At 40.8% G+C, this 17,098-nt stretch overlaps 1 protein-coding gene across 2 annotated transcripts in view; it reads left to right on the top strand.

The window, feature by feature from the left end:
• Positions 1-17,098, top strand: part of gbe1a (glucan (1,4-alpha-), branching enzyme 1a) — a 131,263-nt gene that overhangs the window by 27,830 nt on the left and 86,335 nt on the right. For both annotated transcript variants that reach the window (XM_028983895.1, XM_028983894.1), the window contains exons 4-7: positions 3,850-3,975; positions 5,481-5,616; positions 13,720-13,810; positions 15,940-16,149. In XM_028983895.1, the coding sequence (XP_028839728.1) occupies positions 3,850-3,975; positions 5,481-5,616; positions 13,720-13,810; positions 15,940-16,149 (563 nt within the window). The remainder of the gene's footprint in view (positions 1-3,849; positions 3,976-5,480; positions 5,617-13,719; positions 13,811-15,939; positions 16,150-17,098) is intronic.

The following is a 17,098-nucleotide window of genomic DNA, read 5'->3' as shown; positions in this document are numbered from 1 at the left end:
TCCCCCATTGTTGCTTTAACAATACTATTTGCTTGGTTTGCATAGTGTAGATGTTACGAAAATTTTAATATAGACTTTTATAAGGATGAGGTCTTGTCTGCAGGAAGGAAGTTTCAGAGTCAGCTAATTTCCTGTCCCATTCTCAGCAGCATGGTCGAGTTTGTCTTAAATCTGAGTGGTAAATATAACAGATTTTTTTTTGTATAAGTATTCATAAATAATTCTGAAAGTATAGTAGTACAGTAAGGCCCACACCCACTTTGCCATAGGCGATATCGTGTGCGGGTGTTCCTGAGTCCCAGAGGAGCCTGAAGAAGCCTGGTGAAGGACGAAGCGATTGAGTGAGAGAACGGCCCATGCCGCTGTTACGGGGTGAAAGTCCGCATTAATTCCTTTGGAAGGAAGAATTAATGTGGAATCTGGAAATCAATGGAACACAATGGATTTCCCATAGCTGCCTTCATCAAAAGGGAGAAGATTTCTTTCAGTCAATCAATTTTGGCAGCCCAGAAATTGTTATATATTCTGATATTAATATTTTATTGCCCTCGCAGTGCTGTCATTACACAGGACCTGTTTCAGGCGCTTGTAAATACACGTCCTGAAGAATCTCGCCAGCCGATAGCTGGATCAATAGTGCTACCAGGTAGATTTTGGATTGTCAGAAGATTGTTTATTCTGCCTGTTACTGATCCGTACAGTTGAAAGGCATTGTGGATGACTCTGAAAGAAAGGCTTGAAACTTAAAGGCAAAAACCAAATACTTAATGATGACTTGTGCAGTGAAGGATTTAAATGTCAGGAGAGCAGACATGTTGCTGGAAGTGGAAGTGTGCAACAGTCTTGGGTTGGTGTGCAAGATAAGTGGTAAAATGGAGGAGGTGCTAAGCCTCGTGCACATTCTTGATGGGAGTCTGTTTAAATATTGCACTATGAGCTGTCAGTCATCATTATGTGCTCCTACCTTTTAAACTTTTAGAGTTAACAAAAAAAAATGTATGTATGGGAAGGTACTCCCCTCCAAGATACAGATAGCCAGCGAGCAGTCTGCAAATCCAGAAGACATTATGAGTTGTCTTGAAAAGCACAGCAAAAGTCGTGCGCACAGTCCCCGTTGCCTTTTCACACTTTTTTGGGGAAAGTTCAATGTCATTCTCAAGGTTGGGCTCAGGTGGGGTTTGTGGCCATCCTGCCCTACGAACTCGTTTGTTCGCCTGTTGTTCACCTCGTTTTCCCCTGTGTACAAGCCTGCCTCATGAGACACAGTCCTGTCTTTTGTCTATCCGGTCTGCAGCTGCTGAATGACGTTGTTCTAGGGTACAGGTTGCGTGTGTCTTCTGTGTTAGCGGTTTCACTTTTTTCAATTCAGCCCTGCAAAGTAAAACAAGACTGCTGTGCAATGCGGCTCCTGACATGACACCTAGACACCTTGCCGTCTGCCTCTTTGATTGGCCGGGAAGATCTGAGCATGCATTGGGGTCTGTAAATGAATTTGGCAGTGTCACAGCTCCTGCGCGCTTCAGGTTTTGGCGCTGGAGGAGGGTAAGACTTTGATGGAAGCAAAATCTAATTAGAGTTTTAACGCCGCACTGACGCTGAAAAATGCTCAGCCGAACCTCATGCTCGCGCTAAATAGAAAAGCAATCGCGGGCCCGTTGGAGATGAAATGCGCTGTATGGTAATGCTCAGACGGTTCCACACGTGCCACTTCAAACAGGAGCAGATTCACCTGTCAGGCTCCATCCAGCATAATGATACACTCCAATTCGCACGCTTTGCCCTCTCAATTTCACTGCACCATGTAATACAAATGGTAATGGTTGGTATTTTCCCTTTAAAATCCTCCTTGAAAACAAGGCTGCACTCTCGTGATCCTGGGGAGGGGTAACATGCAGCTACTTATCGATCGGTGACAATCTCTGAGCTGTCCCCTTGACAGATAGAGAACGCTGATAGGCCTTCCAAAACAGCATTGTTTTCTCCGCATTGACCTCTCGCCAGTAGCACGTAATCTACAATCTACCTGTCAAGCAAACATCCCGACGGACGCCGTGCTCCTCCCCTGGCCGCCCTGGAAACCGCCCGCTTGTTCTGTCTCCATCAGGTCGTCCGGGGAGCCAGTATAATCACACATTGAAGGACAATCGGCAGGCCAAACGGGCCCTCACAATAGAACCGTTGGGAGACGGGGTTGCGATGGACTTTGGGGAGTTTTGAAAGGGTGACTGGGAGGAGATGCAGGCACTCTGAATTTCAAATGGGTGTGGTGTCGATTGTGTTTCTGATGGTCTTTCTTGGTTGTTCTTTCATTGCTGTTCTATACCTTTGGATTCCAATCCATAAAGCTGGATATAAAGGACCTAAGGGGGTTCAAAGAAGTGGTGGCCTAGCGGTAAAGGAAGCAGCCACGTAATCAGAAGGTTTGCGGGTTCGAATCCCGATCCGCCGAGGTGCCACTGAGCAAAGTACCGTCCTCACACACTGCTCCCCGGGCGCCTTTCATGGCCGCCCACTGATCACCAAGGGTGATGGTTAAAAGCAGAGGACATTTCGTTGTGTCACCGTGTGCTGTGCTGCAGCGTTTCACCTACTTTCTTCTTCTTAACCTCTGACACAATATATCAATTTTATGGAAGACTGTAGAGGATACAGATTTATTTTTTACTAAGATCATAACTATTTTTAACTGTTATTAACAAGCTATCTTGTGATCTCTAGAGAGTTATTGTCTTTTCAAGAAGAAGAAAAGTTGCATCAAGTCTGATAAGATGAAAAAGTAGATTCATGCTCCCATACCAACTGGAAGGTCATCATGTCAAAATTGTGTTGTTCAGAGTGTTGTTGAGCATTAATTCATCAGATTGAATGAACAATTTTTGTTCAGAGATACCTGCTTGAAAATGGCATGCAAATGGAAGCTGCAAACTTCAAGCAATCCATAGTATGAAACCTTGACCGTAACCTACACAAAATAAATGCACTTCTGAAGTGAAAAATTGAAAGTGCAGTGATTGTTGTTGTGATACACAGCACAGCACACAGTGACACAATGAAATGTGTCCTCTGCTTTTAAACATCACCCTTGGTGAGCAGTGGGCAGCCATGACAGGTGCCCGGGGAGCAGTATGTGGGGACGGTGCTTTGCTCAGTGGCACCTGAGTGGCACCTTGGCAGCTCGGTATTTGAACCGGCAACCTTTTCCTTACCTGCTAGGCCAATCACTGCCCTTGAAAAACGAAACTCACCATATGTGCCATTAGGTTTACTAGAACCAAAACGCATTGTTTTACTTTGATTGTCACTATTGTTTTTCACTCCTTCTTTTACAGTTAATTCTGCGATTATAATATAATAATTTAATAATTAAAGTTGTTTACATTTTAATGTTTTGAAAATTTGCTCATAATGCACATGACCAAAATATTTAGAGAATGGGTACAAGGAAAAAGGGTCTTGAAGGGTTGTGAACATGTCGGTCCTGTTATTGGCTTTCTAACCAGCAGGAGATGAGGCAGGTTTGCTAGAGCGATGCTACAGTTTACCCAACTTTATGCAAAATTCTTAAGGGTACTCACTGTCATCCAAGCCTTTTTTTTAATAAATAAAAAATATGACGTAAAAGATTTCGATTAGTTACTGTATGTATACTCTATGTACTTATTCTTTGTGTGTACCTATCCATTCATACAAATGTTCTTATGATTTTTGGTTGAAATCATGTGTGATTTATTCTTTGATTTATTTATCATGTGATTTATTATTGGTGTTATACGCTTAAATGACACTTCCACAATCATGAACTTCCAGTTTTTGCCTCTTTTAAAGAAAATGTTATCTCTTGTTATGTAGCTCATTATCTTGACTGAGAATGACGAGTACCTGTTCAGGATATCTCCATGGGCACGGTATGTCACAAAGAGGCTGGATTCTGTCACCTACGACTGGATTCATTGGGACCCTCTACACCCTTATCTGGTATGTTGGATTGGCCCTTTTAAGAAAGATAGTTGCTGCTGTAAAGCACTTTGTGAACTCGGCAAATCCTTTATGTATCAAGTTAAGCCCACTCCAGAATGGCGTTGGAGTCCAGCGATGCCTGTTCCATGCCACCTTGAAAACGACTTTTACTAAAGCAGGAATGTCAGATAAGATAATAGAACCTCGTGGCTGAAATGGATTGGTGTGCCATTGAAACTGAAAAGCAGGGCGATGCGCTCAGATGAGTGTACTCCTCATAAGTCTTACGAGAGCCCGAGCCAGGATTGAGAGCAGGTAAAAAGCACTCCAGAGGCTGCTGACGTACACACCCGAGCGGGACACGGAGACAGAAAACGTATCGTGCTTCTGATGAGCCTTGTGGCAGCCGCGTGGTCGTAGGCAGACGCCTGGGCTGTCAGTGGGAACGCTGAGCGCCAGGCCGGAGCCAGGAGGCATGGTCTGGCCCATCAAGCAGGAGGTCAGACGAGAGAAGGGCTCTTCATCATGGGAATCATCACGGACTGACAGGCACTGTAGACAGCCTTCAAGTCAATATCCATCTCTCAAACCGAGATACACACGGGCGCATATTGCAACACGGTCTGCAGTAAAAGCTTATATTTCGCCAGGCGTCCCTCCTTATGAGGACGTATGTTTGTACAAATGCGTCCTGGGCTTGCAGAGCAGGCAGATGTAAGACTTTGAGTGGGGTTTGCACAAAACACACAGGCACACTAAGTGCCTGTTTTAAGACGGATAAAGAGATTCTTCACACACGCACACACTTCTTGAGTCCCCATTCATTTATTACTACCCATTAGCATCCATGCAACAACCCCTCTTTAACAGCAGCACTCAAAGAGAATGGGGCTCAAGCAGGGCTGTCCTTAAGTGGCCCAGTGGCATTAAGCTGCCCTTCCCCAGTTGTGACACAAAATGACAATTGACTTTGCCGTCATGGTGCCTTGGTGTCACCCCAGCAGCATTGTCTGCGTGGGCCTTTAATGAGGTAATGGCATTTATTTTCTGCTCTGTAGTACGCAGCGCATTTGGTTTCTAATCACACAGGCCGCACAACAAAACCGTGAAAACCGCATCACACAGCACATGTTCCTCAGCTGCCGCTCATGCCTCTTCATGAATGCAAATGTGGCTATTAGAGGAGAAGTGCCACACCAGCAAGTGCAACAGTGAATCTGGCACATGGCACCGAAAATCGGAGAACTTTTCTGCAACAAGAATGAGACACAGTATGTAATGACGTTTGCATTTTTGATGCAGGTTTAAATAATCAATAATAAGGAAGCAGACATGTTTATGTAACCATAATTACAGAAAAATAAAAAAACAATATGTATTATGTCAAATGTGCTCAACATTTGGATCATATTATCTGCATTGTTTGCAGTCAACCCTGCACAGAAGCCAGTTTCTGTATCCCCGGCATCTGAGGTTCTTCGCTGTGGTCCTGGGCTACTTTCCCATGCTTCCCTTGCCCTTAGGTCCTGCATCCAAGGCCCCCGAAGCAACGCAGCCTGCGCATCTACGAGGCCCATGTGGGCATTGCCTCATCTGAAGAGAAGATCGCCTCCTACCAGAGCTTCACCCTCAACCTGCTGCCTCGCATTAAACACCTGGGTGAGTGCTGACGAAACTGTCGGAAATCCACAACCCATGTCGGCGCCATGTCAAGTGCCATCCATAAGTGGGAATAGATCATCTCCACAGAGCATTAAAGAGCTATTAGTTGGGCACCCAACTGGGTGATGTGTTGATTTTGCCGCAGGGGAGAAAAACTCTTCTGATACCCTCAAAAATAATGTTTCTTTACCTGGGGAATTTTGGGAATGGACAGATTTTTTTTCTTTTGTAATTTAGTCATATATAAATTAAATGATTAAATAGTGATTGCACCAACTTTATTGTGTTCTAGAATCTCTTCAACATAACCCATGGGCATGTATTTATAACATTAAGAAATGCACGATTTATGTGGCAAATGGGGTCTAGGTCACCCTTAGAAACCGGGTTCTTCCTTTAAGTGCTCCGATGAATGCTCCTGATGAATAGTCTCTCAGTCAAGCAAGAAAAACCTGACATAAATGTGGGTAGCACTTTCCTCATTTTCAGCTCCCTCTCTTTTTTTCTGCCTCACTTTCACACAGTTTAAAAAAAAGAGCTTGAATTATACAGTCCATTAGATTTCGTGAGAATAATTTTCTTGTAAACAGCTAATCTTGGGAGGTGTTTTACAACAAGTTATGTATGAATTTACATCACTAAAGAAGCTAATGTGACGTTTTGTTCAGTTACTAAGGCAACGCATGCCTTTGGATAGACTTTATATTCAGGCTTACAAAAAGTAAATTCTGAATTCCAATGAGTTTTTCCCATTCCTAGTTAATGTAGGTACTGACAACACACTAGTCCCAACATATCTGTATCCAGCTTTTCAATGATGTCCTATTAGAGACATTTACATTGCAATTATTTATGAGGTATATAGCAAATAAATGAGATGAATAGAAGGATGTGGAAGCAAATTCTGATCCAAGCAGTGGTCAGAATGGAAACAAGATAAAAGGAAGAAGAGGAGTATGCAGCTTATATTTAAGTGAAATTTAAATTGTTAAATTGAAAGGAGTTAGTAAGTGTCAGGATCCGGTCCGGAACTTTCCTGAGGCTAAATTTCCTGATTATTCTCACCTGTGTTTGATTGTATAAAGCTGTCCTGTTCGAGTCTGTTCTCCGTTGGGTTGTTGTTGAGTGATGTTTTCCCCTGTCTCGTGACGTTGGGCATTTGTGTCCTTCCTCCGCACCTCCACCGTGAAAGTAAGAACATTTAATCTCATACAATTGCTCTCAGTAATCCATTAACATGGAAAAGACTGCATAAACCAAATTAGTGTGGTGGGTATTGACCTTCTCTAAAATCCCCTTCGGCTGGAACCTGCAAGAGACGTTTTGAAGGGCATGTGGGGAAATAGCCCTTTTCCATTGGTCAACCACAGAGTGTCCTGACTTGAGCCACACTGAAAGTGAGTTGGTTGATCTGACAAGGAGAGATCTGGAGGTTATATGATGATATGAAGAGTGATATTATATGGCAAAGGGGAGTTATTGGGAAAATTAAATGCACAAATATATAATTATGCTTTTTAGATTTGGATTTATTTTAGTGTTTTTTTTTTTTCATCTAAATATATTTATTACATTTATTTTGTTTTACCCTTGTTTACTAATCTTACTATAATAGGGGTGGTAATACATGTGTCAGCAGATGCACTTTTAGAATAAATCTTTAAAAAAATTACACAAATCATTTGTAACACTTTAGTTACACACATTTTATCTTAATGAGTAAGAATATTGTGTTGGAAAAAGACAGAATTTTTTTTACACAGTCTTATGTAGTTTTAAAATGTACATAACATGATATGTGCATTTGTGTAGATGATGTGTTTAACACATTTAGTGTCAGCGCCTGCTGAACACAGTGAAGGACAGTGTCACCGTGGAGCCTGACAGACTCACGTACATCTGAGAAGAATTGAACCAATCCTTGTCAGGGTGAGGAGATCTACTGCACTAGTTGTCTTGATTTTGAGTAGTCAGGGTCTAACTGAAGACACTCAGGGTTTTGTGTTGGTGTTTTTCCTATTCAGGTGGAGTGTAGGGTGTGTTCCCATTGATTTGGTTTGTCCAGTGTAAAAATAAACGTGTGTGAACTGATCTGTTGTCTGCTGGAGCCACAGGTTTTACAACCAAAGTGAGTGTGTTGTGACAAACAGCATATACTGTGTTAATATAATTAATCTTTCCACATCTTTGTTACCTTTCTTGACATTTTCACTCTTTCAAAAGTGCTAACACAGTAAATGTGTTAAAATGAACAGAAGAAACATTGTCCCAAACTCACCCATTAATGTGTAAGAATTTATGAGAGTTGGTGTCCATTTTAACACATCCTATCAAACAGTGTAAATAACACCAGACGATGGCATGGACACTTTTGCTCTCATCTACAGAATACCAAATAAAGGAAGTCAGATGCTTTGTGGGAAGTAATGCTCAAACATAATCATTTACATCATGAAGAATAGCTGGGAAAACAAGTTCATTTTTTTTTTTTATTCAAAAGAAACAAAGACAGTCTACATTCCGTAGGAGCCTTGAGGGTGCTAGAGGGAAGATGTATAGGCCTAGACGCAGAGATGAACATATGCATCATTGACTATGAAAAGTCCTTTGACAGAAGAGACTGGATGAAGATGATGGGCATTCCAAGAGAAATGGATTGGACGGTGGAGATTGTGAAGAAAGTGTGCCTTGATCTGGCTGAAACAGTGCAGACATCAGAAGGGAACGCAAAGTCCTGTGAAACTGCAAGAGGCACAAGACAAAGATCTATACAATCACCACCAGTATTTAACCAATTATCTTAAGGGTGGCACAGAAGGCCTCATTTGAAGTTTGGACCAAAGTATCAGGTATTTTTAGTTAATAATAAATTATAGTACACAAAAATGTGGAATGACATTAATGTAGCAAAACCAAAGTAATGAAGGGTTATAAACTAAGGAAGTGAACATCAATACTAAGGTAGAGTACTCTATAGTATGAGAGGTTCAGAAATTCAGAGATATCTAGGAAGCATACTGAGCTCTGACAGAACAAGTACTCAGGATTTAATTATCCTAACAAGCACAGTCAAAGCAATGCTCCTAAAGAACAAAGCACTTAACTCAAATGGGATAAACACAGACCTCTGGGAAAGGTTAGCAATATGTGCTGCAGGGACATTAACTCTCAAAGCCAAAAAGAGGAGAGCGAAACAAATGTCTAGAAAGATTAATATGGAGGCAACACAGGAAAAGGTGGAAAGACGGGAGAAGCAATGAAGAGTTTTGATCGGCAGGATGAACATCAATAGGAATCCTCAATAGGATTTGGAACATGGCAGAACTTTTGCTAACTCTGCCAACTTACAACAAATAGCCTGATAAAAAAATGAGCAAACTATAACACCCGAAAACAAATCTGCAATGGTGGGCACTGAGGGTTTCATGTTGTACATGTTATTTGTTTAGTGTCTTTTGAATTACTATTTAGTTTGGATAGTGTCTACCCAAGTGTGTAAAATACAGCAAATAGGTTATTTAGTATGTCTATAATGAACATGTTAATATATGTTGTGAAGGTGCAACTATATTGTCTTATGTACTATAAATCCATTTTGTAATGAGTTGGGAATTGGGGTCTATCTGCTTTTTCTTAGTAGAAGTTTACTGAGGTGCTCAGAAACCCCCTCACCAATCTACCTAGTGTACATGCTTCTGGGGGAAGGAAACCTGAGAACCCAGAGGAAATCCGCACCAATACTGACAATGCATTGAACCCCAAATCATCTAAAACAATCCATAATCATCAGTAATATAACAATAAATCAATTTAAAAACGTTTTGGTACAAGAAAACCAGCTGAAGATTGATGCAAGATTGTCGGTAGCTGGAGACGAACCTTCTGAGAAATGCTTGAAGTTTTAGGCAAGACATAATGAGCATGATGCCACGTGCTGATAATGAAGGGTCTGGATGCTTTTCTAATAATTTCACCAACATATACAGTCCAATCATGCATAATTTATATGTACACTCCCAGTGACGAGTGTTTTGAAGTTAGAGAACATAGGTCCACCAATTCAATTTCATCAAACAAATGTACCCTTTTCCTAAATCAAAAAACAGAAGAAATCAGAACACAGCATAAATTGTATTTTATCATGATATTTGACTGATGGAGTCACATCACTCAGTTTTTTGCTTAATTTGTTCCCTCTGTACAGTCAACCAAAAAGTCAGGCCTCAATTGCTTTTCCATGACAACCGCTGAACAGAGTTACTAAACAAATTCATTGCAACAGAGGTGTTAATTCAAAGTTTGGTGGCCCAAAAATGTGCTTTTGCGTGTCTATTTTCATGCATAAGTAATTGACTTTCAAATGTGCAATGTTGTTTTTTTTACAAAGTATTAAAAAATAATTTAATTTAGATTCACTGTCTTTTTTACCCCGGCTTAATTGTTTACAAGTAGACACCGTGAACAAGCCAGCATTTACTGTTAAGTTGCCAAGCAAGGACAATGTCCACATAGTGTGCGTGTGTTTGACGTCTGTCTGGTGGGACCTTAGTGAATGCATTAGGGAGAAAAAAAAACAAAAAAAAAACAATATGGATCCAGTGGGATATTAAACTATATTTCCTAGAATAATCACTAAATTATCTCCCACTAATCCCACAGCAGTGTGTCAACAGTTCCAGCATATAGGTGTCAATGTGTTTCTCTGTGATTGTGAACCTCTCGTTAAAATAGCGATAAGCTCCAGCCTGCTCCTCAGATTAATGCAACAGCAATGGTCTCCAGCTGTGATCAAAATACAGGCTCTCGTTCTAAGGTTAAAAAACCTAAATCCAAAATATCCATCTTTTTTTCTGATTCAGTCACTGCAAACATGTGTGTCTGCCCAATAAATCTATAGCAGTTCAGCTTTAAGGAGTACCTTAGTGAGTCAGTTGAGTTTGAGAGAGACAGATTTTGGCCCCAGAGATTTCTTTGGTTAGCTCTACGTTAGAACTTATTGCAGAGTAGTGCTAGAGTAATTTTGTATGTATGCATGTGCAGTCCATAAAATTTTTGCACCAGTTTAATGATTAATATGACCATTTCAGTAGTATCGTTGAGTCCAAACGCTTTTTGAAGCATACTGCTGAGGCTTAGACCTCCTGCTTCTGCCATTTTGTTTTTGCACACTGCTGCGGTTTTTACTTTAGATTCCCATACAGACATGACCTTGGGTACTGTACCTCATAAAATGTTGCCAAATGCACAAGTAAGCCCTAGATGTTAGTGGTGTGTGGCTTAGCGGTTAAGGAAGCGGCCCCGTAATCAGAAGGTTGTCGGTTCGAATCCGGAGCCGCCAAGGTGCCACTGAGGTGCCACTGAGCAAAGCACCGTCCCCACGCACAGCTCCCCAGGCGCCTGTCATGGCTGCCCACTGCTCACCAAGGGTGATGGTTAAAAGCAGAGGACACATTTTGTGTCATTGTGTGCTGTGCTGCAGTGTTTCACAATGACAATCACTTTCAATCATTCCATTGTGATTTTGCATTTCAGAATCACCAGAGCTTTTTTTTTGTATACTGAAATAATTGCATAACAGTTGGTTTTATCTCCTATTCCTGTGCTTCCACTTGACATTTAATTTGGTGACATGCTATCGCATGCATTACATAATTCTGTTGCTTAATGGCATGAAAAAACAATGTTGCATTGTTGTTTTTAAGCTTTTATAAGAAGAGCTTGCTTAGGTATTTTCCAAGAAAAAGACTGCAGGAAATAAAGTAAACAGATGAAGCAGTTAGTCAGTTGAAGGCCAATAGTGCATCTGTCACGGTCACCAGAATCAGAAAGACTAATGATCTTTGACACTGTCCAAGCTTCTGACACTAGATACACTAGTGACACTAGATTTCATGATGCCATAGCTAGTCTATCTGTGCCAGAGGCGGAAAAGAAGCTCAGATCAGATTTTGACAGTAGACGTGGTGTTTTTTCTTCTCAAAACATAAAGATGATGATATTCTTTATCAAAGTGCTCTCTTATGTTCTGACATGTCACATGTTGTTACAGTGCAATCCACACATTTCATTGTTATTTTTTACATTTACGGCATTTATCAGACGCCCTTATCCAGAGCGACTTACAACCAGTAGTTACAGGGGACATTCCCCCTGGAGCAACTTAGGGTTAAGTGTCTTGCTCAGGGACACAATGGTAGTAAGCGGGATTTGAACCCGGATCTTCTGGTTCATAGGCGATTGTGTTACCCACTAGGCTACTACCACCCCTCTACAAAACTTTACCAATTGTTATATTGGTAAAATTTTGGGTTTTGCTGCTGTTGACCTTCTTCACCATTTGAAGCATTGACCTGCATTATTAGATTTGGAATTAGTTTCCTGTTGCTGTCATAGAGACTTCATTGACTGATGTTGGATTTGATGTTAGGATAGTGATACGGTGCCCCTAGTAAGACTAACGTTACAAGCAATCGTGTCATGGTCCCGACTTAGTCCGGGGGTCCCGGGGTACCCCAGGGTACTCCCCCCGGGGTACTACGTAATTTTATTCATCTGCTGTTGATTATATTTAAGTCATCCTCTTGTGTCTAGTCCTCGCCGCGTCATTGTATGTTTGTAGATGTGCTTGCTTGTTGTCCTGTATATTGTGATCTTGTTAAAAGTAAAACCCCCGATCTCGTATGTCGTATGAATGCGTCCTGCTTCCTTTTCCTGTCACGTTGATAGCTGTCTGGCAAAAGGCTGTTTTTAACATGTTGAAGTTCCCCATCAATATATGTATTTCACGTTTTCGAATTGCATTGATAACAGCCATAACTGGAGTGGTAAAGAGTTTATTATTTTGAAAGCACTTTTATGTGTCGATGTTGCGGTATGTAGCATTCATTGGATTTATAATTTACCACCTGAAAGAAAATGTTTCTCAAGGCTACAACCTCGCCTGCTGCTTGGCTTCAGAAAATAGGTTTAATATATATAAATAAATATAAACCATTAGAAAATACTTACATCTGAACTCTACGTTAAAGCCCAAGCTCATATGCCTGCATGTGGGTGCATTTAAATTCTTTTATTTCCCATTATAAATATTCCAGTAGGTTCCATAACATTTAATGGAGTAAGTTGGACTGGTTTATATCACATAAGCCTTTTGCAGTTTGCAGTGTGAATGTGCAGCTGTAGGCCCTGCAGCAGGGTGAAAATGTGAGGGAAATTGCTGCGTCTCTGCGGTCACGGCCCCAGTGCCTGGTGCTGACAAGGGAAGGAGCTAAGTTCTCCTCAAGACTCTGTTGTCAGGCACACTCTCTATAGCAGTTGCACTGGTGGTTCACGTCCTGGTCACAATGGGATTGGCCACAGGGCTAAGCCCTGAGGCAGACTCCCACGGAGAGATGAGGGGGTGGAGAGCTCTGCCTCTCTCCTGTCTCCTGTCTCATTTCATGGGGCTTCCAAAAGAAGAAGCCTGGACATCTGCAGTATGGAGGTAAACCCAGCCTGAGGGCCTTGTCTACCTCAGCAAAGACCCCAAAACTTCTCACACACACATGTATTTAAAATCCACCGCTCTATATGTCCTCCACTCTTTGCACACTTAAGTCTCTCTTCTTAGTGCCAAGTATGGTATTTTTTGTTATAGAATTTTTCAATTATATAGTAATGAGCATGTTCAATCAATAAGTAAATGTCTGAAAACTTTTTCTGCTTCCAATCCCTTTCACCATTCTTATGCATAAATGCATAAATTCTTAGTTATAAACTGAAGAGACAAACACTAATAATATAATCATTAACAACATCATTACTTTCTTTAAAAAAACCAATGCACAAAATTATTTATTTGTGCATCACTCCATTTTTCTTTGTTTGCTTCAGTTCTACATCATGAGTTTTTCTTATGTTATATAGGTTATTTATACTACTGCCAGGAAGAACATAAAAAAGTTCATTTCTCTGCAGTAAATTCTTCCAGATCCATATATTCCATGGCCTTGTGGCAGCCTTTTAATCAATCCCCATTTATACTACAGAAATATAAACTGAACATAAAACTAACATTTCAGTTCATAAGCATTGCTTTCTTTTTGTCTGGTTTCCATTTAGGCTACAACTGCATTCAGCTTATGGCCATCATGGAGCACGCCTATTATGCCAGCTTTGGATATCAGGTTACAAGCTTCTTTGCTGCCTCAAGGTACCATATTTTATGTCTTTGTGTAGCTTTTCTTTTTTAATTTCAGTTTTTTGAAAAGTTGTGAAACTTTGTGAACATGTTACCTTTGAAATCTCTGGAACAAATTGAGACCTGTTCTTTTGAACATTACCTAATTATTCCCACTATTCTGTTGAGTTCAGTGGAGTATATGTGATGTGACTTAACCAGCTGTGTGACTTCTCCATTTTACTCGCCAGACTAAATTCAACTCCCATGATCACAAACCGACTATTTATTCATGTGATCAATTTCTTTCTTAACCAAACATTTGATTTCAATGACAAGAAATTCAAAATTGTCATTTTGTAGGTTTATGGTTTGTAATGAGACATTTTACTTCTGATTGAACAATAACATATATGAGTATGTTTCATTGTAAATATTTGTTTTCTGAGGGCTCACTGAGGACTGCTGCTTAGAGTCTTTGTTAAGATTATTACTGAAATCCTAAAGCATCAGAGACAAACAGAAGCAGTCACGTCCCTTTATAATGACCCCAGATGCTAAAGGATAAAGTGACATGAACCCTCAGCGGGTTCCCGTCCATTTATACTTTATTAATTGCCCACTCCTGGCCCCCCTGTAAACACTCATTTGGATCTTTTTTTTTTACCAGGTGGACTGACCGCACCTTTATAATTGGCACTTATTCCTGCGGCGGGATGGAAATATAATGGACAAAAATCCCTCTGTGTTTTGTGCCAGTGAGCTTTTATTTATGAGTGCTACATTTAAATGCCTCGGTAGTGCAGGAGTGTGACAATAACTAAATGCTTCACATTTTCTGTTAGCACTTGGGGATTGTTTGGGCGCTTCTTACTGCGGCGGGGAGCAGCAACCACAGTTCCAGCACTAAATCACGATGAGCAACTCTGACAAGGGCAGTAATCTTACTGTAAACACATTTGCAGTTAATCCCGAAATAGAAGAAGGGCTCTAGATAAATAACAATTGTTATAAAAAAAATATATATCCCAGGCTTCCAAAATAAATAAGCTCTCATGAAAGAAAATAGCGCATTTGGGTTGGTACACTGAACAGGATTCTTGGCTTAATAAGATATGACAGACTTGTTGGGATTTATTTTTATTTATTTATGCATGTGCGCACTTATTTATTTATTTGTCCCACTGGCTAAGCCATACCGGCCGGGGGAGAGAGGTGAGATAGAGTGTAATGCATACAGAGCAATTTCACCCATGATTGATCACTCAGACATTTAAAACCCAACACTCCCCTGCGTACGGGAATCAGAGGGAATTTTATTTGTGTTTGGCCGCATTTTTTTCTCCTCTCTGCGAAGGGATGATAATGTAGTGGAAAGATCAGAACAAAGCACAAATGCAGAAGCTTTGATCCTTCCGATATTGCACGAGTTCATCTGTCGCAAATACACCATTTCATTTGTTCTAGTGTGAGGTTTAATTTAATTAAAAAAAATAACTTTCCAGTGTTGTGCCTGATGATATAAAGGAAAAACAGTTTGCGTTTTGTTCCAATGTTATAAGCACAATTTTTTTTACCCAGTGTAACATTTTGTCTTTAAAACTGTTGCTCTGTAGAAGTCATCATGAGTGTCATTAGGGCCCATAGTAGCCTCTGTGTGCGGAAACAGGGACAAGCGTTCAGGCTGTAACGTACTCGGGCCTTTACGGACTGGGTTTTAGGGACTGGAAAAATCACATGGTTATTGAAGTTACATCTGACTGGTTGGATGTGAACCTCTGTATATATTTTGGGTTGTACTCTGGACCATAAAGGCTGACCACCTGGCAGAGGCTTTGAAATGAATCTTGAATAAGAAAATCCTGTATAGCTCATGCATAATGTATAATGCAGCCGCCTGATCAATGCAACTTGCATTCAGTACGTGGATGAAGAGCTAACGTTTCCCCAGCGTCCCTTTGGTTCTGTGTGCACTTCTAACGTAATGCCAGCTGACAAGCCAATCTCTGTTTGCATTTACTCTGGTGTGCGGTGACTGACAGGAGGGTTATTCTGTTTGACGAGACACCGGCCAAGGTGGAGACGTCGCGTTGTCCCTTATTGTCTGCACTGTCAGCCTTTTCAGCTGTGTGATGAAGTTCCCCTGAATTCCTCATTGCCAGCCGCTTTGGAACCCCAGAGGACCTGAAGAAGCTGGTGGACACAGCCCACTCCCTGGGCCTCACCGTTTTGCTGGACGTGGTCCACAGTCACGCCTCCAGCAACACCGATGACGGCATCAACCAGTTTGATGGGACCGATTCCTGCTTCTTCCATCCAGGTCCCCGGGGCAACCACTCTGACTGGGGCAGCCGGATCTTCGACTACTCCAGGTGAGGGAGTAAAGGCAGACAGTCTTGTTCCAGGTCACTTTTTTGCTGCCCCAGATGGTGGTTAAAAGCCCCATGTAAAACAGTTCAACACTAAAATATGTAAGAATATTTGTGCATTTTAAAGCAATGCCGCAATGTATTACTTGATTGCATCTCTGACTCATTACAGGCAATTTTGGAGAACTGCAATTTGAAAAAGTACTTTAGTCACCTTTTTAAAGCCTAAAGTGTTTCTCTATAATTTAGTCAAAAGGCCAGTTTTTCAACCAGGGCCCTCATTTATATAAAAAGTAGGCAACTAACATTTCGCTTTAGAAAAGTCCCCCAAAGAGCAAATGGGGCAGCTTTTTTGTTTTGGTGGCCTTCTCACAGACTATGAATAAGCACAGATGTCATGAACAAATTAAAGTCAGCATTATGATCTTATAATCCTCCTTTGGTGGATTTTATGTAGTCATCTTTTTATTAGTTTATGCATTCAGATTTTCCACAAACTGACTTCTTTTGGGCATTTACTGATTCATTTTAATAGAATTAATATGCTTATTGAAGATCAGATTTCATATGACAATCATCTGTTACTGTAATATTATTGTATGATACTTTACTCCTACAAGTACAAAATCAAATCTTACATGGAGGAACATATGCAGTGCCAAAATGTGGATAAGTCATGTACAATATAATCTGCCTGTATAATCTGCATGCTGGTGCAGAGAAAAGGCTTGTGCAGTTTATTTGTTTTTTGGAGAGTGTAAAACCCGCCTATCAGCCCAATAACGGAACTTGATACGACGGTGAAGGGTTTAACGTGTATGACGTTTTTTGACGCAAAATAAAATAAGGAATCTACAAAACTAATTTATTTATCAACCGGATAAATAGTCTTAGATCTGTATAATCTGACTCCAATATAACTACCAAGACTATTCACTTTAGATGGGTAGTT

Source organism: Denticeps clupeoides, chromosome 6 (assembly GCF_900700375.1).
Source record: "Denticeps clupeoides chromosome 6, fDenClu1.1, whole genome shotgun sequence".
In the NCBI taxonomy this organism is placed as follows: domain Eukaryota; kingdom Metazoa; phylum Chordata; class Actinopteri; order Clupeiformes; family Denticipitidae; genus Denticeps; species Denticeps clupeoides.
Note: the sequence above shows the minus strand (reverse complement) of the source record. Positions and strands in the feature narration are given on the sequence as shown.